Below are 25,208 nucleotides of genomic sequence, written 5' to 3'. Positions count from 1 at the left end.
CTGAATCTGGCTTCATATTTGTTATGTGCAAGATAGAGATTAAATGTAGTTTATATCATTAATAAATAAAATCAACTCAGCTAAAGTTTGTTTGGGATTGGGATTGACATTCTTAGTCTGTGGGGTTTATGCTTGTGCCACAAAGAGAACTGGGTCAAACATAAGGATGTCTGAATAATGCTAATGATTTTATAATAACTATTGGGCAAAGCAGAAGTTATTACTACAACTGTTATAAATTATGAAGTTTACTACTTGTCAGGTTAGACTGCAGTGTAGTCATAAAATGCACAACACATTTTGAAAGACCTTTTGAAACAGCCTAACCTGCCCATTTTAATAGCCTTCCTCTGACCTGGAGGGTTCTTGAAGATTACTCTATATGCCCACCACACAAATAATGTTTTTGTGTTTCTGTTGTTATAATATAATGCTGTCTTATGTGGCCAATTCATAAATGTACTGTACTTGATTTGTTTACTCACATTTAAATAAAGTGCCATTTCAATTTTCATATTTACTTTAATCATAAAGCTGCATAAAAGATCATGTGAACTCCCATGTGATTTTGATGACTCATGACTGATGTAAGGTATTAAAAAGACTGATCTGAAATTCTCTGACTGTCTAAAACAGATGGATTAGTTCAAAACAGTCCCACAGGAGTAAAGATTTTCCTGCAGCAAACTTGGTATTAGTAGTTTACAATATTTAACTGGAATTTTTATAATAATAAAAAACAGGGCTTGTTGCAGCTGTTGAGGTATGTTGAGGTAAGTTGATGTTTGATTAGTAAGTAATACAACATTTCTCTTTTTCAGCCCTGGTGTCGCCTTATTACGACAATATACAATTACTTTGTGGTGACCAATTTCTTTTGGATGTTTGTGGAAGGATGCTACCTTCACACGGCTATTGTGATGACGTATTCCACAGACAAGCTTAGAAAATGGGTGTTCCTTTTCATCGGGTGGTGTAAGTACAGTCTCTCCAGTACAGATATCACAATATCAATACACTAAAAATCAAGTGTTAACTATTCAACACTAAGTGTGAATAGATAGACACTTTTCATAGTTGAATTAACACTTCTGCTACTAATTTACTGTATAGTTTGTAACTACATTATTTCCAATTTCATATATGTATATATTATAGAATATATACTACAGTATTGTATATGTAGTTTTGCCACATGGACACAGTTGCATTCTACTGCATAATAAAGCAGCAAAAATGATATATATGTATATATATATATATATATATATATATATATATATATATATATATATATTGCAAAGTTGAAATGTAATAAAATGTATTTAAGTACACCTTGATGTTTAAAGTGAATGACTGATTGAAAATTTTACCTTTTCATACAAGGGTTTAAGAATTAGTATGCATTTATGAAAATGTGTGTTATGTGGGCTTTGAGTTGTTTGAACTGAGCATTTTATTGCATATAGCCAAATATACCAGACTGCTTCACAGTATTCATTGCAATTATTACTGCTCTGAAAAGGGGCAACCTTTTCCAGTTTTTGTTTGTTTATTTGCATAAAACTCATTAGAGTGGTTTAACTCTGACTTACTATACACCTCTTGGTTTGATCATCAAGTAATTAATTTTGTATTTAAATTTCACTCTTCATGAATTTGTTACGAAACAATCCTCTATGCACTCCCACACACCAGCAAAAAGCAGGGCAAAAAAAGTACTTTTCTATATGCGGCAGTAGTTGAAAGTCTGAATAATGATAGAGGAGTAGAACTTACTACTTCCTGTGTTTGCTTAGCAGATGCCATTTTCAAGGGCGACATAAGTTACTAACATTTAAAATACTATCCATTCATACAGCTGGATATTCACTGAAGCACTGAACTAAAGTACCTTGCCTGAGGTCACAGATACAGTGTTCCACATGGGACTCAAACTTGCAGCCTGCTGAATATGTGCACTTCTCCCTAAGCACTGTTCCACACCTGCAACCCTCTGGACACTGGTCACTACTGACATAATTAAAATGATATCAAGATAAACAAATAAGCCAACATTGATATAAATATATATGGCCATGACTTGGAAACAGGTATTCTATAAATTAATTCAGGCATAAGTAATGACAAGTGCAGTAAGAAAATGACAAAAATAAATGTGTTTATTGCATGAAGCCATTGACTCTTGGTTGTTTACTTGTACAAGGTCTTATAATTACACCTTCCGAATGTACTGTGCACACACAAAACAGACATTGATTAGCCATACCGTAATCACATTATATGTTATCTCAAACAATACAAATATCTTTTGCTGCCAGTTACTGAGCAATCCATGCTATCTGTGCAGGATCACACAGAACACAAAATTGCTTATGGCTGGCATAAGAAAGAACATTACGTGCCCGGTTTAGCCTGCTCCTAAATTGGTTAAGTATGATTGAATTAAATGGGCTGAGCAGTTATTTTTTTCCAGTGCTGTTCAAGGAGTTCTTGGGATTCAGTGACAGTGACCGCATGTTAGCACTGGCAGGGTGTGGGAAAAGTGGGAGGGGACCGTCACACTTGGTTTCAGTTCCCTGGCTGAAGCAACGCTTGCCAAGCGGTGGATGCCCCTTGGCTGTCGTCACATAAATTATATACGCTCACCTTAAGCTGAAGTGTGCGCGGAGCCGCGGTACTGTCAAGAGACCGACAGTTATGTCAGGGTCTGACTCATGGCAGGAGCACACCGAAGTCACGCTGGAGCACAGCCGTTTATCTAGTAAAGGGCCGCTGTAAAAGGGAGCTGATCTCAACAATTTCCGCTGCGTTATGTAACTTATTTGCTTACGTGGGAGAAAATAGAAAAATACGTACAAGCTGTATTTGTGTAGAGGTTACTTCCTCAGTGAAAAAAGATTTCGATTCTACTTTCACTCAAAAAAAAAAAAACATTTCACTCAAGTCACACATGGAATTATGGCATTGTATTTGCCAAAAATGAATTGTAGTAGCATTGTGCATTCATTGCATAAAATATAGTTTTATCTCCACCTATTCAATAAAAACCCTTCTGTTAATGCAGCAGACACGTAGGGCAGGTGACTCTCGTGCTTTTCTGCACAATGCTCAAATTATTATCCATCTAGTTTTAGTGTTTTCTTACCTCTTTCATGCTGTACAAACTGTGGATTTTTCTATGTGCTGGTTAAGTGGAGAAAGGGCAGAATACAATAGAAAAGTGTTTCCTCAATTGTCAATGACTTTCTATCGAAACTGCTCTTTTTTGCTTTTGCAAGTAGTAGAATAACATGTTATCACAAACCTTTTACTTTGTCCTCTGGTTTACAACACCTGTCCTGTTACACAGCAGATGTGCATACCCTCATTGTATGTATATGCTGTTATACAAGTGAGTGGATCATCGATCTTGTCTTAAACATAATACTTTAAGATCCTTACTCTAATTTTCAGTTTTGAACATTTGGTTGTGGGAAATGCTTTAAGTGAAATAATCGGTTAAAATAGGACCTAAGCAATGGGACAGTATTAGAAAGGTTGTCTGAGGATTTTATAGAAGGCTAACTCTAAATCTAATTCCTTATCAAAAAATGAAGTTTACTAGTTCAGAATTAATGAATGGGTTTATTATTTCTTTTTGTGACATTATGTGAGGCAGATTAAGTAGGATATGAGAATAATCCTTAATCCCTCTTCATAAACTCTAATGGACAGTGTTAAGTATGGCCTACAGTGTCCCCCTGTTGACCCTTAAAGTCATTTACAGACATGCCAGTGGATTTTGTCCACTGTAATCATTGAGACCTCTCTTACCTCAAACCTACACTGGCATTTTTAATTTCTATCTTTTCCATAGATGCTGAAGGTCTTTAGACATTTTACTATTACTATTTTTTGGCATTCTTTAGTTTATCTTTTGTCTTATGGTGTATCTAATGGTGTAATTAACTAACACTGATCCTGGCTTGTTACCTCTTCTTGTAGAATAGCAACAGGAAAATATAAGCAGACAAAATTTGTCTGTTCATGTTTATTTGTTGTTGACTGAAGTGCACATACATTTGTTTTTTATGTCTTACAGGCATTCCTTGTCCAATTATCGTGGCCTGGGCTATAGGAAAGCTTTATAATGAAAATGAACAGTAAGTACATGCTACCATATTTATGTCAATTTAAAATCAAGATTTGTTAAGAGGCATTGTGCTGTAACTGGAGTGTGTTGCCATTACTGTGAACCCCTACGGAGGGACTCTGCCCCCTGTGGAAGAGGGTGTGGTTCCACACCTGACAAAAATTCAACAAATACCTGAAGTATGAACTTCTCATTGATTTCAGAGGGCTTTGTGATAAAATAAAATTTACTTTGGCAAACAGCTGGCCTCAGTCTCCATTTGGATCTAGCTGATCCAGTTGAGTAGGTGTGGATCAACTGGATCAAGTAGAATCAGATAGGACTTCTGTCTGACCCCCAGTACCACAGTACATTTTTATTCTTCTTTTGTTTAGAAAACAGCATTTAAAAGTATCTCCGAAACAATTATTAACTGATGAAGCAGATTTGGCCAGATTTGACCTTGCTGCACATGGCCTTATATTAAACATACAACAAAACTTTCATAATGACACTGTAATCTGTCCAGTTTGTGTTGTTCCAAAGTAACACTCTGAACATATTATTACGGTTTAAGTAACTGGACATCAGTACATTCTCTCCCTCATTCTCTCCCTCTTATCCAAAACACCAAACCAGATCCCTTTACTGTATACATACTTACATAAGAGTTATAAGTACACATAATAAGTACTTGCAGAAAAAGTTATGTGTGTCTGCAGTACATTCACTGCCAATTTAGTGTAATTTTAACAGCCCATCCTCCCCCAGCCCATTATATACCCCAAAATTAATGTGAACTGCGTTAATCTCTGCTGTACGGTTTGACATTTCGAGAGCAGGGACTGTAAACAAGCCTCTTCGCACACTGGCAATGCTCCTACTTAAACACAAAACAAAAATGTCTGCCATGATCACTGCCAGTGCCAAGGTCTGGCGGGGCCATAGAGATTTACATTAAAGTCATCTCGGATTTCTGGAATGTTCCGGTTTCGATACCTTTTCACTAAAGGGTGTAAATCTGCTTTGATGTTCTGCATCATTAGCCAGGAGATTTGCATGGTACTGCACATACCACTTTTCTGTCAGAATAGTCTCTCAAACAACTTGAACAATGTGCTTTTTCAACGCAAAGTTGATCACTCGGAAGAGATGTATGACATTTGTACTGTACCTGTTAGTTCACAGATTATGTTAACAATATACTCCAAGTACCTGCTTGATGATGAGGTTAACAGAGATGGGTATGTACTCTGTACTTCAAAAGCACTTAGCATTCTCTTGAATTTGTGGTATTGCATCACCTGAGTGGCACTATGGATTTCAGCAGGTCTGCTGGATGCTTCTCAAATTTCCTTCCTTGTTATGCTTTTTATGAGCTCTTTAGCATTGCAATATTGTTCTTTAGCAGACATTAATTATAGTTTTGTGTTCCCAAGAGTAGACTTTACTTAATTGACTATTGCAATTCTGATAACATGCACGATAGATTTATGTATCAAGACATATTAGCCATACTGTAAATCAATGTATGTTTCAATATCTTTGCTTAGCTAGTACATTGAAAACATATTCAGTGTTGTTTATAACAGCTGTGCAATGTGTAGTTAATGTAGAACACCAGGTGCAGTAATTTAATGTGGCTGCTTCACTGAAGTCCTCACCAATTATGAAATTATGAGTATTATGAAATGAGAATTCATCTGTGGCTAACTGCTAGTATGGGAATGAATATCAATAATACAGTACATAAATCTAACTGAGCCCATGCACACAATTTACGCCTTGGCCAAGTTGTTGGATGAAGTGGAAACAGAAGGGGGAGATTTGGAAAGGGGTAAACTCCAAATAAACCAAAATAAACATCTTTGAGATGATAGTCCTTTGCGTTAATATATGCTTATATTTAGATTTTACTGACAAAGAGGTTGAAACGTAGGTGGAGGTAGCTTTTGCAAGTTAATGTCACTTGATGACATGCAGTTAATGATGCAGACACTGCTAGCTCAAGTTACAGTGGCTCTTTCCCACTGTCCATTTGCACTGGTGCTTCTCCACCCCCAAATAATGCAGTTTTGTCAAATTTTGGGCAGTTATTGCTTAGTTTCTGTGTTCAGACAATATCCATAACTAGCCTGTACCTGCTTGATCTCAATACCCTTGCAGCTTCTCCCTACTATGGCATTACTGTATAACAACAGAGTTGACCTCTAAAACCTTCAAGTGCTAAAGTTTGATGAAATGTACTTTTTATGCATTTATATTGTTTGATGTTGAATATTAGAGGTGACTGTTGGTAGCAAAGTAATGGCCTTCATTGACTAAAATATTTTGCCATGTCTGAGGCTGCTTGCTACACAGCAACATCACACAGAAAAAGAAACCTTTGTGTGTAGCAGTTTGTGGACAATTGCCTATTTATCGCCACATTCTCTTAGTTTAAAGAATACAATAGAGCTGCTGTACAGCATATAATTCATTCATAGGTCTGATGGTAATGTGTTGGGTTCACCAATAATTATGGTGCAAACTGTGATGGAATGGGTAAGTGACAAAAACAGTTCGAATGCAAACAGGTATTACAGTCATCTCAACAGTCAAGTTCAAACTCAGGGTTCAGAAATATTCTCAGAAAAACTATTGCACATGGCCTAATATTAAGACTTTAGTATTCACTGTGGTATTGGAAAAAAAATAATTTGTGAGTGTGATGAATGGAAGAAGCTCACTTGCCAGGCAGCAGCAACACTCTCATCTCCAACAAGGCTGGAAGTAACTAGATTAAATAGTAAATCCTCTCCCCTCCTGCGGCTGCACTCTTTTGGTTCACAGGAGCTGGAAGGGGCAGTCTGTGGGTGAGATCACAAAATTGCGCTGAGGAAACTTGAAGGGAAGCTTGAGTTTGGGCAGTAATTGCAGCCCATTGAGGGCAGAGGGTCCGTTACCAACATAACACAAAGCCTGAAGGGTTTGGAGAACGTGGCACATGGTGAGCTGGGTTGATTAGTCCTGAACTCCTTGTGCATTGTGTCAGGCTAACATGGCGGGAACAAGGCTGAGATTTTGCGGCACGCTGTGAGTTCTTGATTTGATTCTGTTTGGAGAGGCAGAGAAGGCTGTGGATGCAGAGATATTTTGAACCCAAGTAAACGAGTCATGAAAGCTGCCACATACACCAATCCCAATGAATAGAGGAATGTACCTGATATGGACTGCCAGAATGCTATGCGTACGTTGTACATATATGTCGAGCTTGTTTTAATTTAGTGCCACTTAGAACTGATCTTAAGATTTACATGTCTGATTTCAGAAAGATATTAATCCTATTCTGCCACAATTGGATGGATTTGATTTTTTTATAATTTGCAGTCATAATGATTATTTTGTGGCTATGACTCTTCAATCAGTTATTAAGCTTAAAAGCCTATAAATTCCCATAAAGATACCCATTAGAATCTCTCTAGAAGAAATGTTTCAAGCAGATATTCGTTTTTGAAGGGAGACGTAGTAATTTGCCATTAATTTCATGTTTTCATTTCTCTTTGGTTCATCCAACTGAAGATTGAAACATTAACGTGAGTAGAAGTGACTGGGTGTCGGTGTCTGTGCTTGCACATGCTAATAATTTCACATTTGCAGAGAATTTATGGAGAGTGATTATGTAAACCCCACCAGACCTAAAAATTCCCCTCACCACACTAAAGGGAGTTGTGATCTGTGCTTTTGAATTTGCAACAAATATAGTAAGTGAACAAGCAAACACAAAAAAAAAATGCAACCAACAGACATAGAAATATTAATAGGGAAAGCAAGGTATCCAAGACAGTCAGCAAGTGGCCAGTGAATGTACGTGTAACTGCGAACGGACAAAGAGAGGAGTCATAGAGAAGAAGAAACCTGTCATCTCTGAGCCAATGACATTAGGTGACAAATTGCTGTTAATATCACAGAGCTTGCTCTCCTGGCATGAATGTTTTGGGTATTCTGACAGCATCGATCAAAGAATGTGGTTGCGCTTCTGTTTGTGAATGCAAGCAAAAAACAACAGCTGAACAGTTAGCTTATTCCCTGAAGTGTTTTTCATCTAGGCATAGAGCTCTCACTCGTAGCCAACATGTTTTGAAAAGCCCAAGAGAAAGACTCCCATGTAGAAATTACCCTCTGTGATAAATACTATTACATTTTGCAATACATTGCTTTGGGTCTTCATTGAAATGCAGTGATTTTTCTGATAACATGCATATGTATGAAGTCTCAGATTCAGCCCATAACCAAGGATAGGAGGGTATTCTCTCCTCATCTGACCTGTTTAATGCATGGTTAATAGACACCTTCAAACAGAAAGTGTACCTCTGTCATTATTGTCATTTGAAAAAAGGGGATGAAGAAAATACTTTTTGACATGTAGACAATAATTATATTTATTATATATTATATAATGCAACAAACAGACATACTAGGGATTCATTGCAAAAGTGCATGTAAAATGGCCCATTTAGAGCTGGTGTAAGTAAACATTTTCTACAAAGACATGCTGTAGTGTATGTACACACATGAATGTATTTGTCTTAATGACTTCTTGTTTGAAAAATACAAAGATGTATCCATGAGCGACCTTGAGCGACACATTCAGCTGTGAAGCTGAATGTCAAAAAGAGGTGTGATGGAAAAGGAGAGAGGGAACTGTAGTAGGTATGATCAGTATTGGATTCTTTGTATGAGACATTTGACCTGTACACTTTGTTCATCTGGACCTGTCAGAAGCTAAAAGGGTATTTACTTCTTCCTTTACATCTTCCATTTACTTCTTCCTGCTCATATGACTGCAGCCAGACACAGCACGCTCTTCTCATGCAGGTTGTATGCAAGACCTGATAGAAAGAATCCTGTACTGTTTCATATTGTCCTTATCCGGTTTGGTCACTTGGTTACTTGTTTGATCATGGCAGCAATGTTAATACATGCATGTTGGCACTTCTAATGTGTTTACAGATGCTGGTTTGGAAAAGAACCTGGAAAGTATATAGACTACATTTATCAAGGACCAGTAATTCTTGTGCTTTTGGTAAGTAGATATATGACCAAACAGTGGTAGCAAATATGCACACAGAAGTAAATGCAGATACTGAGAGGCATTTAAACACAACAGGTTATTTTGGCTCCAATTTATACTAACCACGAAGACTGATTTGATACAGATTGATACAGATTGACTTATTCCTCTGGCCAAAAAAGATGCATTGCGCATGATGCCAGGGCACTTATTGCACATTAATGTTCACAACCCATTATTGAATCAAATGAATGAGTTCAATGCATCATGCACCCTCCATTTGCTGCAAGCAGCGCTTGCACCCATCAGCACATCAACATTACAAGAGTTTATTTCTCTCTGAGAAATCATCTTCCAGTCAGCGAGATATACTCCACACATCATAGCCGGCATGCATGCTGTGGACCCTAACATAGCAAATGCCAATCCAGAGTTACTCTATTGGGCTTCTGTTGGGTGACTATCAGTGTCTTTTCCTGCAAAGGCCTTCATGCGCCCATTAGAAAGCCTTTACTAAAAACCTGTGTAAAGGGGCTGCCGAGTGGCTCAGACGGTAAAAGCACTCATTCCGAGTGTAGACTGAATGCTATGGCCCGGGTTCGATTCCGACCATCTCATTAGCCGACAGTGACCGGGAGCTCACAGGCGGAACACATTGGCTTCGTTCTGCTGGGGATTGGGATGGGTACATCGGCAGGGGCTTCAGTCCCATTAGTAACAGCGAGCCCTGCTGTTCGATCAGGCGCCTGTGGTCCACGTGCCAAAGCTGTATATGAAATGTCTTCCTCTGACTGATCTCTGCGCTAGCTTAGCTTTGCGAAAAGAAGCAGCGGCTGACATCACATGTCTCAGAGGAGGGCACGTGTTTCTTCACGCTCTCCCAGATTGACAGTGGGGGTTGTGCAATGGGACCGAACATCGATGACAAATTGGGCATTCCAAAAATTCGGGGAATTGGCCATTCCAAATGGGGGAGAAAATTTAAAAAAAAAACAAACCTGTGAACATATTGGTTTGCAGTGTTGCTCTTTCCCGCCACTGACTTCTTATTGTTTCCCACCTGCTGGTGACGTTGCTGACCAGTGTGAACCAAAGTGTTTTGCAACCCTGCCATGCTTGCTCACAGCAGTCCAATGGCCTTTGCCCTATACCAGTGGTGGCTGGTGAGCTGGAAACAGGGGAGGCTGAAACATTACCTTTAAATCTATCATTACTTTCAATCTGTTCCCCTTTATCCTCCCTGATTAACAATAAAACAAATAATTCACAGAATAATTGACACCAATCGCGTAAATAGAGTAAATGATTACGCTCGCAAAACAGCGCAGATTGTCTGTAGTTTGTGTGCTTGCGAAAGCTACAACGTGAGCTTGTTTAATTAACAAGGATGGCATTTATTGATTTAAATTACATTAAATGCTCATGACACATCACAGCTTTTGTGAGGTCTGTGTTCTAAACGTTACTGTTCATTGCACTCAACCTAACCTAAAAGTTTATTCTCAGTAATTTAAATCGATATAACTAAATTTAGCTCTATTTTGTAATTTGAATTTTGTAACACAAGAAAGCTATAATGTGAAATATTTAATAGAAAGCTTTAGGATTACTTGCCACTTAATTGTTGAAATTGCCATCCTTGTTAATTAAACAACCTCATGCTGTAGCTTTCGCAATAGCGCACAAACTACAGACAATCTGCGCTGTTTCGCAAGCATAAGCATTTACTCTGTTTACGCATTGGTGTCAATTATTCTGTGAATTATTTGTTTTATTGTTAATCAAGGAGGATAAAGGGGAACAGGTTGAAAGTAATGATAGATTTAAAGGTAATGTTTCAGCCTCGCCTGTTTCCAGCTCACCAGCCGCCACTGCCCTACATGTTACCTTGAGTCACAAACTGCAGTCGTTCACTGCAACAACTAATACAAGTTTCCACAGCTTTTTGCACCTATGGTCAAGCGTGAAAACACATAAAAACCCTGGTGATCCAACCAAACTTCGCATGTGCATGTCCGCAAACTATCTTACCATACAGTATGATTCTAAATAAGCAATATGATATGGAGAATTAGTTTTGATTGTTAGGATTTTTTAGTGTCAGACTCGTTTGTAGCGCTTGGAATGCCTCTCAGTATGTGTTCATTTTGCATATTGTATTTTACTTTAGTAAAAAGAGTACAAAGAGTCCTTCCCTGCAGGTGTGTGTGATTGTTTCTATTTTTAATAAAACATCAAGATGCTTTGACTTTCCATCACTTTGAAAGAGTTAGGTGTCATAATGTGGTTATAAAAAGGCTGTTATTTTGATTAAAAAATGAAATTTGAATGGCATTTTAAAAGATTAAAGGATTTTTCAATCTTCTGAGTCAAAACTCAAGCCTTTATAATTCTGCAATAACTGCTTCTCAGATTGTGTAGTGAGATAATAATGAGATAATGAATGATATTCCATTATCAGCTGGGGCATATAAAGCTAGGATGCCAAGCTCCTCATGAAAGCATGCATTTGATTATATGTCAGAAATCAATATGGGAAAAAAGCAGAAAAACAAAATGAGCACTCATTGTCACCCAGTCATCCTCAGCAAAGACTCCAGGAGGCATAAGCAACCTGCTACATCAAATGCGCTGACACATTTTGTGGGCGTAGATGATTGGCTTAGTTCCACCGGCAGATCCTAAAATCAGCTCATTCTCGTGCGTTTACCATGAAATAGAATGTCTGTCAGCTACATTGTTGGGGTTCTTTTCATGCTGTTTCATAGCACTGAAGGCAAATACATTTGCCTGCATTATGCCCTGAAGACTTTGGAACTAAAAGTTGCAAAGAGATCATAAAAGCATCTCAGGGAATCATGGGAGAATGTGGCCTGGATTTCTGGCACATTGCATCTCAGTATGGGTTACAGTGCGAGGAAGAAGGGGTAAACTGTATTCATGCCCTTCATCCTTCATGCATTGTTTCACCATGATCTGACATCTGCATATTCAATAAGTCTGATCAATACCTCTTAGCTTATTTAGAGAATTATTAATGAATTCAATGGATTGTCTCTGAAATGATAAATGCCTGACATTGTTACTATTAACTACATAACAGATATGTTTTGATTGGAGTTCAACATTATTTTTCATCTCTCTGGAAAAAGGCAGCAATAATTTGAAAATGAAACCAGTGGAATCTGTCTGGTTTGCCTGGTATGTTGAACCAAATGCTTCCTCAGGGGTTATATTTTTTAGTGGAACAGCCAAGGTGCTCCTACCGCTTGAGTATAATATTGAGTTATCTAATGTAACATTTTTGAAAATAACATATGTTTTGAATTTGTGGGAGATATTAACATCTTACAAGTAATCTAATATGAATTACTGTGTATTTTCCCTTCCTGACATATAACGTATGTACACATTTTCTTTATGTGTTGTTTTTCACAACAGTAAATTTATGATAGATACTTAATGTTATTTACATCCCAATGGACGTTCCATTTTATTTAATATTAAAACAATATGATTATATAATTTTGAAACAGAATACAAACAACCAAAATTCAAATAACCATGGCATATTTTGCTTTGTTTTTAAAACTTTAAGTGCTTAAGTTCTCTGGCTTCAGCTATTAACATAAACATAATTTTACAAGAAAGACTAAGATATACAAAAAAGTTCCAACTTCATAAATAATCGAGCAATGCTTATTTCACTCAAATGTTGCTGGGCAAATGAATGTGGCCTGTTTGGTCAAAGAGTATTAACAGAACAGAGGAAATGTATTTATGCTCTGGAAAATTATTGTGAACTTTTTCTTCTTTTCAAATTTCAAACTTTTGGCTTTGAGGTTAATATTTTTGGAACTCATCAAAAGGCACAGTTTCAAACAGATTCTTACTTCAAAGCACAGATGGTACAAGAAACACAAGCATACCTTTCAAGTCATAGATAGTTTAGCCTCTTCATAATCACAGGCTTTCTTTCTTCCTTTCATTTTTTGTAATACAGCATGTGTCATTTGAATAAAAGGCTGGTAATTCACCTTCAACCACAACATATATAACTACATAAACAATTCCAAATGTGTTGAAATAAAAACATTGACTAGATGGAAGTAGAATTATCTTTGCACTTGGCTCAGAGCTACGCCTCCAACATTTCTTGCAGATTCTTCTCTTGTCACACGACTCAATGTAATGAGATCATTTCCAGGCTAGTTATTGGATTTTTTTTTTGTAAAGCAAAGTCAGTCTATAGTACGCCACCGTATTTGCTTCCTGTTCCAGAGAAAATCTAAGCCATAGTAACCAGCAATGAATTTCATTCCGGTTCCTTTGCTGTCTTCACTCCTACGCCATCAGCTTTGAGGTGTCCTGCAGCATATGGGGGCTGCTACGAGCACGGAAACTAAAATTAGCTTTCTAGGCAGACCATCGCGGTATAAAAGAACAACCAAAAAAAAAAAATTCCCAGCTGTTGTGTGTGATTAGCAGCGAGCTACAAAGGAACAAATTAAGCAACATGACTGTGCCCACCAAGACCTTGATCCTTTCCTTAAACACTTGATGAAGGTGAACACAGTCTTTCCTCTGAGGTTTCAGAGACTTAGGCATACGCTCTTCTTGAATAAGAAATGACTCATTTGCAAGCCCTTTTGTAGCTGTGCAGAAACAATTTACCGGTCTTCTGAACGGCACAGCTATACCCACGTCAGTCGTGCATGGCATTGTTTTCAAAAGGTTGCCCTTTCTCTTCTTTTTTTGTGCCAGATAAATTTTGTTTTCCTGTTCAACATTGTGAGGATTCTTATGACCAAGCTGAGAGCCTCTACGACCTCTGAAACAATACAGTACAGGTAAGCACGTCACACACATAAACACATACAGAGATTAAGCTACTGGTGTATGGATTTTTAACAAGACCCTGTATTTATATGCCATGTTTTTTCGATCAATATCTGTATATGCTGTTTGCGTTACACTCAAGTTCAAAAAAGAAAGATCCCATCTGATCCTATGCATTTTTCCATTTTAATACGGCTACTGTTTAAACAGAAAATACCTAAGGGCAATGTGGGAGATGGAGAACTAAATTGATGTAAAATGCTCTGAAGCATTACAACGGTGATTAAGCTCCTATTGAGTCTTATTGGAGCTGGTCTCAGAGCATCGGCATGGGCGGGGCGATGATATTCAACCCGGGAGGGACAATGAGAAGAAATACTGGACTCAGGCAAAGGAGATTCTTGGATGAGACACTCAAAGGCATCAGTGACAGAAGGGTTGGTTTCGCAGAAACCAAGCCCAAAAGGGTTGGACTCCAATGTTGCTGTCATCTCTTCAGCTGCAGCTAGAGTCAGAGCAATTGAGCCTAAAGTACAGTCTCTATCTCATGCTCATGACGCTGATATGCCACGCTGGATTCTGCTTCATTGTGGTTCGTCGTCAGGCACAAAGTCTCTGTGGCAGCGGTTGTCAAAACAGCACAATGATTTATTGACCTGTGTGGTTCGTTCTTACCTCATGAGGTCATTTTAGTCTGCATCCCATTGATTTCCCCCCCTCTTTTCCTGGATACTCCAGGCCTTTCTCAATGGTACTGGGTTTGTGCAAACACAGCCAGACACACAGGATTAAGGCACTGTTGAGATACTTCAGAAATATATTAGACATTGTGTTACAGTAGATATCCACATCATCTGAAACCTCTTCAGCCCTGATGTAGGCCCCGTTTTCACTTGGTTTTAAAATGTGTCTTGGGCAATCGGATCACAAGTGGACAGTGCTAAATACAAGTGTAAACAACCACCAAGACGCATTGTGATCCGATCACTCAAACCACTGGCTGAGGTGGTCTGGGACACATTTGACCACATATCTTTTGTAGTGTAAACGCTAATCCGTCCTGATGCGTCCCCGACAAGGACGTAACAGGAAAATACGTCATCAATGCAGGGCGTGGTGGTTGTTTTGGTGACAACGAGCCAACGCTCGAAAAAATGCTTTTCTAACATTCTTCCTTTTTCGTCTTGTCCTGGGCTCTTTTGCAAGTTGCAAATGACTTTGTCCTGCCGATCTCAACAGCTGGAATAGTAATACATGTATATTCGTTCTTGAAACATTTTTGTTTTCTTAGCTAGCCTGTGATAAACAAATCTGGCACTTACCTGGCAACAGAGACTGATGTGGGCGGGGGGACGTAGGCAGCAACAAAATCTGAACACAAGTGGTCAGCTGGACCCCTTGGAGACGCATGTTAGACACAGGTATAAACGGCGATGTGTCTCGGATGTCCACTTATGATCCGATCGCCCAAGACGCTTTTTAAAACCAAGTGTAAACAGGGCCTTAGTATAACCACAATGTGTTTTGCCATCAGCCTTGTGTAACATTGAAGATAGCGTGTTTGTTTTTTTGTGTCTGTTTCAGTCAGACCCTTACATCTGTTTTCAGTCAGACCCTCAGTATTAAGGTGCTGTTCAAATGTCACAGAAATAGTGGACATTATGTTACAGTACATGTCCATATATTGTGTTCTTTTTACTCTGTCATTTGAAGCGCAGACTCAGGATAACCACAATGCACTGTCATGCCGATGGAAGCAAGTGTACCTCTTGCTCATGTCTTACACAACATTTTTTGTTTAATGCCAAAAAGCTATTGTATTGTTTGGCCATCGTCCGCCTGAATACAATCTTATTCAAATCCACACAAAATCTTAGCCCACACCACTTAGCCATAAAGAAAGACAGCTAACATATTTATAGGGTCCGATATTCAGTTTTTCCCTTTGTGGCAAATGACAGTCATCAGCAACATAAAGGAATAATATGGGGTTGTATTAGACTGCAGAATTAATGTACAGCCCTGTCACTATAACACTTATCAGGATCCAAAATTAGGAGCTGTTATGGATGTTCTGTGTAATAGAGTACAACTGAAAATGCATTTGCATTGAAAAATGGGCCCTCCAGTCTAAAATAATGTTTTACTGATGAATGTTTTTCAGTCAGGGAGCATATAAAACAGTATTAAATTTGAAATGGATTTCAAAGGTGTGATGTTTTGTGATGGCTAAAGGCACACATTGTGTGTCTTGAAAAATAATTACTTAGAGAAAGTTTTTCATTCTTGATCAGTGTGCTTTTATTGGTACAGTGCTGATTCCTGCCACATCAAAACAATTAATAATTAAATTATGTTCAGAAATAGAATGTTTTGTTTTAGACGTTATTGCTCAGAGTCAATATAACTGATATACTGCTGTTATATGTTGCTGTTTCACAGCTGTTATATATATATATATATATATATATATATATATATATATATATTGTTGAAATATATATTTTTTAATATTTTCAGCAATTTCTTAATACTTTGTAAGAAATTAAAATATTGTGGAAACTGTTTACTAAAAGTTAAAGGCATAGTGCATTACAGTTGTGTTGAGCTTTAATGGTTGATAGATGGTTCTTTTTACATAGTTTTTATGTAAGGGAAAATATGCTATGGGAGAGTCCACACAGGTAGAGTTTATTTCATGTTTTAATCAAGTCTAAAAATATGGGGAGCATTTAAAGAGGCTCTGTAACATTAGACTATACAATTACAGGTTCAATCGGATAGTAGCATGAATTTTTCAGTATATAGGATATTACAGTATATTGCTATGAAATAGGGGCTTTGTGGACACCTCCATACTGACTGCAGGGTGATTACCTTCAAAGGAAGACAGCAAGGATAAAAAATAATAATCTGACTCATTTATTCATGACACACTTCCTTCCCATTTTGACTCCAGCAGTTGTAATTGTTGCATATTGTTCTCACTGATCTGTTCTTTGAACTGAAACACCCCGGCACTTTGAATAATTAATAACAGTGCTGTTTCTGTATCCGCCTGACAGAGCTGGCTGTGAGGCTTTTGATAATTCCTTATCTAAGATGAACATGACTGAGGCCGTGGATCTCTTGCAAGACTTGAGAGCCAAAAAAAGTTTTTTTTTTTTTTTAATGTTAAGAATGAGATCTGTGTCAGGAGATTGCCATCTGTAATTGAGCTACAGTTTGTGCTCAGAAATATTTTATGAGAATTGCGTCCAATTGTATTTGTTCTTGCCTTCACAGAAAAGCAGTTAAAGCCACCTTAGTTTTGCTGCCCCTGTTGGGCATCACCTACATGCTGTTCTTTGTGAATCCAGGAGAAGATGACATCTCCCAAATAGTATTTATTTACTTCAATTCTTTTCTCCAGTCTTTTCAGGTAAGAGAGAGCAGCATGTTTTGTGCATACATGCATGCATGTAAAGGTTCAACATGGCAATGGGCTGATTTTTCTGAGGAGCTCATTTACAAATCCCACAAGCAATTCTTCTGCTAATTCATCTTTGTCAACAATCCAGATTTAAATTAGTTTCAAATACGGGAATGTGGCTCTTGCCAGGACTTCTTAGACAGGCTTAGTGTATTTTTCCTCATTACTCTTTAGCACTCCACCAATCCAGTGTTCACTTCCCAAGTAGAAGCATAGGGCACAAACTGAGGGATTTAAATGGCTTTGTAGTTATCATTCAACAGCCAATTACAAAAAAGTGTTTAACATCTATGCTGGAGCAAACATGCCATTATGATGTGTTATATCACAATTTTTACAGTGGGTCTGTTGCTTTCCCTGCCAGTATTCAGCTAGAACAAATTCACAAAACACCCTGGACAGTTTTTTTTGGATGGAATGTTGCCATTTCATTAAGCAGGGAATGCAACAATCTTTAGCGCGATACAAAGGACAGGTGTTCTCATTTTGTGTAAAATAAGAACACCTGTTCTTAGGGTGCTCTAAGTTTACATAGCTGGTTTAGTTTTATGAGTAAAGCTCACAGAGGAAGTAAATATAGGCTGTCTGGGTGAAAGTGCTCTGTGTGGGGGTTGGCCCCAGGAGGAAATGTACATGTTCATATGTACATTGTTGTTATGTCCTTCCTCACTCATGGCTGTGCTGTAAATAGAGCACCATATGGACTCATTTTGTGCTTTCACATATATCCAGCATGTGAAAGAATGGGCCATGTATTTATTCAAACTGGTGGGTATACATGCAGCTAATGGGGTGAATTCTTTCATGGGGGTGATGTCATGAATTAGTAATGCCGGTCACAAAGGGTACCATCCACTTCTATTATTTATAATGAATGTTGTTTAAAGGAATACACATTTTATTGTATTGCAAAAGACGCCCCTCAAACCAAACATGTAAGCTGTCTAAACTGGAAAAAACCTGGCATGTCTGCTCATTAACCATATCAATCTGTGTTCCAATTAGCAAATGTTATACAATTATAACTAAAATTTCACAGCGGAATGACGGTACATGAACAGCCATATTAGTGTTACACTTAAGAGTTTCAACAAGCTAAATGACAAACTGGACCCATTGCAAAAGTGCCTTACCCCACACAAACTGATGTGTTTTTCACATTACAATTTACTTAGCCGACAAGCATATCCACAGCAATTTACAAAGCCTACAGTTTTTTTTCATTTTATCCATTTACACAGCTAGACATTTATTGAGGCAATTAGTGTTAAGTACCTTGCCCAAGGCTACAACAGCAGTGGTAACACCTGGGAATAGAAACAGTAATATTTGGCTTACAAACCCTGCTTCTTACCACTAAGCCACCTCGTCTGCCCCCAGACTTTGTTTTGATTCAGTCTGGTCTAATCTAAGAATAGCGGCAGCTGAACTGGTTTTCAGCCTTTCATGTAGTTTATTCTGCCATTCATGCATAACATATGGTCATGTCCAAAATAGTTCATATAAAATATGTTCTTAGTTAATGGAGGGCAACAAGTTATTTGTTTTGCTTTTTTAAATTAATTTCATTTGATGTTTAACAAATTGAATAATAGGGAATACCTGCTTATGATCTAAGTCTTTGTACAGCAGAAAGTAATTTGGTGACAGCAATTGAGGTGATCTGTATGTTGGATTCAAATTCTTTTCAATGTGAAAATCGGCATTAATGCCCTACCTGTGCTTTGGCTCTGATTTTTTTTTGTATGTTACAATAACAAACAACATACTTGCTTTGTGCCACTAGGCTGGCTAAACCTTAACCCCCAGAACGCACATTACAGCCATATGAGCTCATTTCCGATTAATAACATGCAAAGCAAGGTCCACCTCACAGGGTCTTAATATGTTTAAAACATACAGACATTATTTCTGTATGGCCTTTGCACATCCTGCATAATCTACAAACTGAGAGGGGTCCAAACGTCATGAAAACATCAAAAGAGGCACGGTTCGTAGGGTTAAGCCTCGTTATCAACGAGATTAAGAAATGAAAGCAAATGCAAACAAATTGACCCTCGGTGTGGTCTTCGTTTGAAAAACGGACTGGCTGTCGTAGTGTTATCAAACTGAAGATAAGACAAATTGATCTCCTGTTGCTTTTGTAATGTCCTAACTGTCCTTTCTGGTGCTTTTTCAGGGCTTCTTTGTGTCAGTATTTTACTGCTTCCTTAATGGGGAGGTGAGTCAACAATGAGCATCATTTCATGCACGGGCACCCTGTGCGGTGAATAAGCACACGAGGGCCGAGCCAAGCTCTCCGAAGATGCAGCCATTAGAAGTTCATGTGACCTTGCTAACCATTACGGCTGAGGTGCAAGGGAAATATCAAACAGTGGCATACTGTCTGTAGCCACATCCAGTAAACACATAAACTATAACACAGGGGTTTTTTTTTTTTTTGGACTGATCGGTGGTATTTATTTATTTATTTAGTCATTTATTTGGCAATCTGTTCTACTGCAAATCAGCCATCTCTGTGGGATTCCACATTTTAAGCAAAACTCTGCAATTGTAGTGAAAGGGTGTTTTAGTAGAGGAGGTTAGAAAGGAGAGAACATGACAAGTCAAAGCTTGATGTAATTGCAGTAGTTATCTGCAATCTCCAATGTGTTCAATGACTGAAGAAAATTAATTCACTTGCAACTGAGACCTATCATTGCAAATTATACCAAAGGCCTCAAGAGCCCTATCGCTTTTCTTCCAGAAACTCTGAGCAGTACAATTAAATATATTTAAACTACTAATAGTGTCATAGAATACATCTAATGTTTTTGGGGAGGCTTACACTTTCCCTCATAGGGACATCTGTGTCAAAATGCAAAGCCTCCAGACTGTGTATTGCAATAACAAAAAGAGCTGTTCTACATCATTCATTCTATGTTACAGAACTAGACAAACTGCAGTCAACATCATTGCTTTCATAATGCATGCCACACATCTGGCCAAATTAGATAAACTCAGTATAAAATAGATACCTCTGTAATAGGATTATCTCTTAATCTTTAACTTCATTAAAATAAATAACTCTATTCAAGTAAGTTGTTTTTATACACTGAGCATACTTTAAGATAATGAAGATAAGACACCCACACTTGCATGTGAGGCTTCAGTATCATATTTGAATTCTTGTAAATTCTTTTTTAAATCTGTGAATCTTAATTGCATTTGTTTCTAAACGAATACTGAAATAAACCCCCTCCTCAAATTTAGCTGTGGAATTTAATGTGGAATGTGTAGACTCCTGTAATGATTTTAATCAAATCTTATAAATGGATTGAAAACAATTTTACATTTAACAAATTTAAGTCAGATTGCTAACCCTTCAGCCATTCTGAAGGGATGGTTTTAACAAAGGAATGTGGAAGAGAACACTGCATCCTTTGAATTCTAGTATTATTTTTCATCTCTATATCTCTACACATACAAATCTCTATGAGATTTGTATGTGTGTGTAGCATAATTTGCTTTGCACTCTCCTGTAATGGCTTGAACACCAGCTTTTTGCTAGGGGGTAATTAATCAAATTTGAGTCATATGCCACACAAATGAATGGCGTTCCAACTATGTTGATACAACATTTATGGTAGGGTCAACTCCATCCATCACTGGAGGGACCATTAGCAGTGTTCTTACTGAGACCTGGAGGTCTCATTATGACAGAACAATTTTCATTCTTTATGTGTATCATAATGGCAGAAGGTTGTGTAATAAATGATTATGGGGTCTACCCTGCACTGATGAAAAATTAAACTACCTTTCTATACAGCAGATGGACAAAGTGGTCTTGTTGTAAAAATACAATATTTGACATTTGGTAGCACATTGTAGTTCAGGATAAAGGGGGAATAATGTGGCTAAGGTGGGGTAACACTGCAATTATCTGAGTATATTGCTGCTTACACAGGAACAAAGAACAAAGAGCAAATTACATAGTTAAAGTAAGTTGTATCAAAGCTCTAAACTGTGAGTTGATATTTTGAACCTGTAATGATTCCTGTCTTTATAAAGGTCAATATGTTAGATGGTGAGAATTTTCAAATTCAGCATAATTACCAACTTTTTAACTACCAGAGTTGTCTATCAAGATGAAAGCCTTGGGGTATAAAACTAACATGATGCTACATGGAAACACTAATGCGATTGTTCAGCCATGCATAAGGGTGTTAAACAGGAGGTTTTTTTCTGGATGCAGGCAATAACTCCCTTCCTACTTTCACATTCCTGAGTCACGTGCAATTAAAATGGTGTAAAAAGAACACTGCCACAATATTACTGTTAAAATTACACCTAATGCGCAAATTGCGGGTAATGCCATTTAATGCTGACAGTGTCATTTACATACTCAGTATGATTGAAGGAAATATTTTTCCAGTCTGTGGTAGACAGGAGACTTATTCTTAGGCAGTGCTGGTTTTTAAAGCGATGAAAAAAGGACTGAATAATGCAGGAGATTATGCATATGCCCCATCACATCTTGCCCGTGATAGAGGACCCACGCCAAATAGAATAGAAGACTGACTCTGACACCACAGAACACGTTTGCTTTGCTGTTGTGCTGCAGGTCCGCTCAGCGGCCAGGAAGAGGTGGCATCGCTGGCAGGACAACCACGCGCTGCGGGTTCGAGTGGCCCGGGCTATGTCCATCCCCACCTCCCCCACGCGGATCAGCTTCCACAGCATAAAGCAGACCACGGCGGTGTGACCTGCAGAGCGCTCCCGCGGAGCGCTGCGTGAGACGGCGCCGTCACCCCATCCCCATTTTACGATGACACGGCGTGGGATGGCCGGCTATTCGCTTCGAACACATAACAATTTTGTGCAGATGAGCCAGGCAAACTTTTTCGCACAAACGGACTAAGCTAAACTGAGGTGAGAGGCAGCAGTTCAGATGGAAACAACAGCAGTTCTGCCACACTCTGCCCGACCCATTCCATGTCAGAATCCTTTCAGCGGTGGGCGTTTCAATGTCGCAAAAGCAGGATTCCAGCACAGATATTCAATTCACAGACCAGACATTCTGTTCCTTTGGGTCTCAATGCTTCCATGTCAAGAGGGTTCTCGCTGGTATTAGCTGGTTCTGTCCTAGTTTTGGAGGTTGCGTTCATTATTGTGCCTCTTCATGGATATGCATAATGAACCGGCCAATCAGAAAACATTTAGGCTCAACAAGTGCAGACAGAAGTAAGGTGCATGGAGCTGTATATCTGGTCAGTAAATAGAACATCTGTTGGTCCAGACCTTCTCTATGAAAGGTTCAGAAGTCTAAATACATCTCTGTGCATAGCACAGAACTGGAGATTGATGACTGATGTCCTTTTAACAGACTACATGGAGTGTAAACTGCCAAAGGAGTGTACATTTTGGAAAGATTGAGATTAATGACGAGTGGAAGCTCACAAGAGTCAAATTGAATAACTTTCCCATGTTTTGGAGCAAGACCTGTCACTCCATTTCCAAAATAACATGCTTGTTGGAAAAGTACATGGAAATCAAATTATGCAAATTTTGCACTCAAAGCATAAAACATAAATCTGTATTTAACTGGAAGATCATAGATCAATCAGTTTTTAATCACTCTGCTAAATTAGAATGGTTCCCTTTTTGCAGTAGGGAACGGATAAAACCTGAAAACTAGATAATACAATTTAAAAGAATTTTAGCTGTTTAAAAAGGTGTCTAGGAAAGTCCGTGGGCATGTATAATTCTCTCTACTCATTTGACATTTTATGAAAACAAAACAAAAAAAAAAACATCCCCACATACAAAATTGTATATATTGGATTTTATAGTCCAGAATTTTACTCTAGTCTTACCACCTTTTGACATTCCCATTCTCCTTTCCCGGCCCCATCCCCAGTCTGTTTCCCGATTGCTATTGGATTAGACAGGGAACAAGACGAGCGAATTAAAGCCTGACCTGTCAGGCACGGCCCCATCAGGTAGCTCCAGGGACACAGCTCAGATTTACTTTTACAGGGGATGCATTATAATGTGATCAATATTAGATGCAACTGGTAGCCATGTACGGCAAAACATTTAATCGATTGTCTAAGGGTAAGTAATTTATGAAGGCCAGCCTATATTGTCTGCATCCTTTGGTTTCATTTTGTCCAAGTATTTATGAGGGAAGATGAAAAAAAATACCCCTATGAATCAATATTGTATTGTTTGTTTTGGTCTTAGTGTTTTGATAGGTACCCTGTGCTGATTTTGTACCGCCAAGAAAAATAGCAGTTTCGAGATAAATTAAAGTGAGGGGTGGCCTGATGTTACCATTAGATCACAGCACCAAGTCAGATGAGTGGATTTGGTCAAGCATTTGAAGGCAAAGTAGATTAATGCCCTGTATTAGTGCTCCGCAAATCTTTTCTTTCTTTCTTTTTTTTCTTGGTCCAGTTTAATCGATGCTAGTTGTAAGCTGTGGATCCTGGACAGCTAAGCTTTCCTCGAGTGAACTCGAGGAAAAGAGTTTGGCATCACTGAGTTCTTGTTCAGTTCATGTCACTCAACAAACCATAGCATAGCAAATGACCCCCCCCACACCCTAAAGCCCCCTGGAAACTGATGGACTTTGTTAATCATTTCCCTTCAGGCTTTGTTGCAGCGCTTTGTCGCATTCGTCCACCGTCATTACGCGCTGTGTTAATTACTGATAAGACAGGAGGCCAAAAGAGGTATTTTAATGGAAGTGAAGGGAAACTTCTTTTTAACTAAGTAAGGTGTTTAATATTCATTACTTGCCCAACATTTCTCAGTCCTTTTTTCTTGGAATAGAGGAGAAATGTTTTATTGTTAAAGAAGGAAATCATACTTTAATTTGCAATTCAGATTTGGAGCCAAACCTGCTTAAGCAAAGTTGTAGGGACAAGTTCCATCCTTAGCTCTTAATTGCCACTACCATTTACTTCATCATAGGCTTTAGATTCTAGAGCTGTTTGTAACATTGGGACAGTATTTACCACTGCAAGGATGTGTGACTGCCCAGACTGTCTATTCAGAGTGCAGGTCACTGTATATATTTTTAAGACGAATATATAATATCCAAGAACAGATTTTGATGAGGCTTGAAGATGCCTCATTTGTAGATTCCTTAACACTAGAAGTATAAAAACATATGAATCTAATTGCCCTTTAAAAATATTTTAAATAGGGCTCTGTTTGGAATGTATTGTACAATGAGTTGCTAAATAGGTAGTTCTTGCTTAAAATTGTAGTTGCAATGTACAATGTTAGGCTGAACACATTAATTTAGGTAACAATAATATTCTAAATGTCTGAAATATTTTAAACTATCTGAAGTGAATATCTCAACTCTTGTGTTTAAGAGTGTGGAACTGTACTAAATCCTAATGGCAGTGCATTATGGCCTGGATCTGGAAACCTGCTTTTTATATATCAGAGGAAAATGCATAATCTCATGGGTTCTGGGTTGGAATGATGCGGTAACCACATTGGAAGTAGTGTTAAGGCAGTTTCCTTGGTCTACCCAAACTGTACTTTTCATTGCCTGTTTAAACTTTGTACAGAAAATTAAAGAAATACATTAACTTCAGTGAAATGTAAATTTTGCAATGCCTTTTCACTTACCATTAAGAAGTCAGAATGTTTATATACAGAGCAATCTGTCAAACATAATGAATTTCAAGGTACTTCTAAAAGATACACTTTTGATTAATGTCTATATTTCA

General features: G+C 38.1%; 1 protein-coding gene across 1 annotated transcript in view; it reads left to right on the top strand.

The window, feature by feature from the left end:
* The window catches only part of LOC118770991 (corticotropin-releasing factor receptor 2), a 71,370-nt gene extending 48,425 nt beyond the window's left edge, over positions 1-22,945 (top strand). The window contains exons 6-12 of the mRNA XM_036518814.1: positions 822-975; positions 4,085-4,145; positions 9,107-9,179; positions 13,932-14,017; positions 17,292-17,427; positions 19,658-19,699; positions 22,082-22,945. Of these exons, the coding sequence (XP_036374707.1) occupies positions 822-975; positions 4,085-4,145; positions 9,107-9,179; positions 13,932-14,017; positions 17,292-17,427; positions 19,658-19,699; positions 22,082-22,222 (693 nt within the window). The 3' untranslated portion in view covers positions 22,223-22,945. The remainder of the gene's footprint in view (positions 1-821; positions 976-4,084; positions 4,146-9,106; positions 9,180-13,931; positions 14,018-17,291; positions 17,428-19,657; positions 19,700-22,081) is intronic.
* Positions 22,946-25,208: the final 2,263 nt, after the last annotated feature.

This window comes from Megalops cyprinoides, chromosome 24 (genome assembly GCF_013368585.1).
Source record: "Megalops cyprinoides isolate fMegCyp1 chromosome 24, fMegCyp1.pri, whole genome shotgun sequence".
Classification (NCBI taxonomy): Eukaryota; Metazoa; Chordata; class Actinopteri; order Elopiformes; family Megalopidae; genus Megalops; species Megalops cyprinoides.
This window is presented reverse-complemented; position numbering and strand designations above follow the sequence as displayed.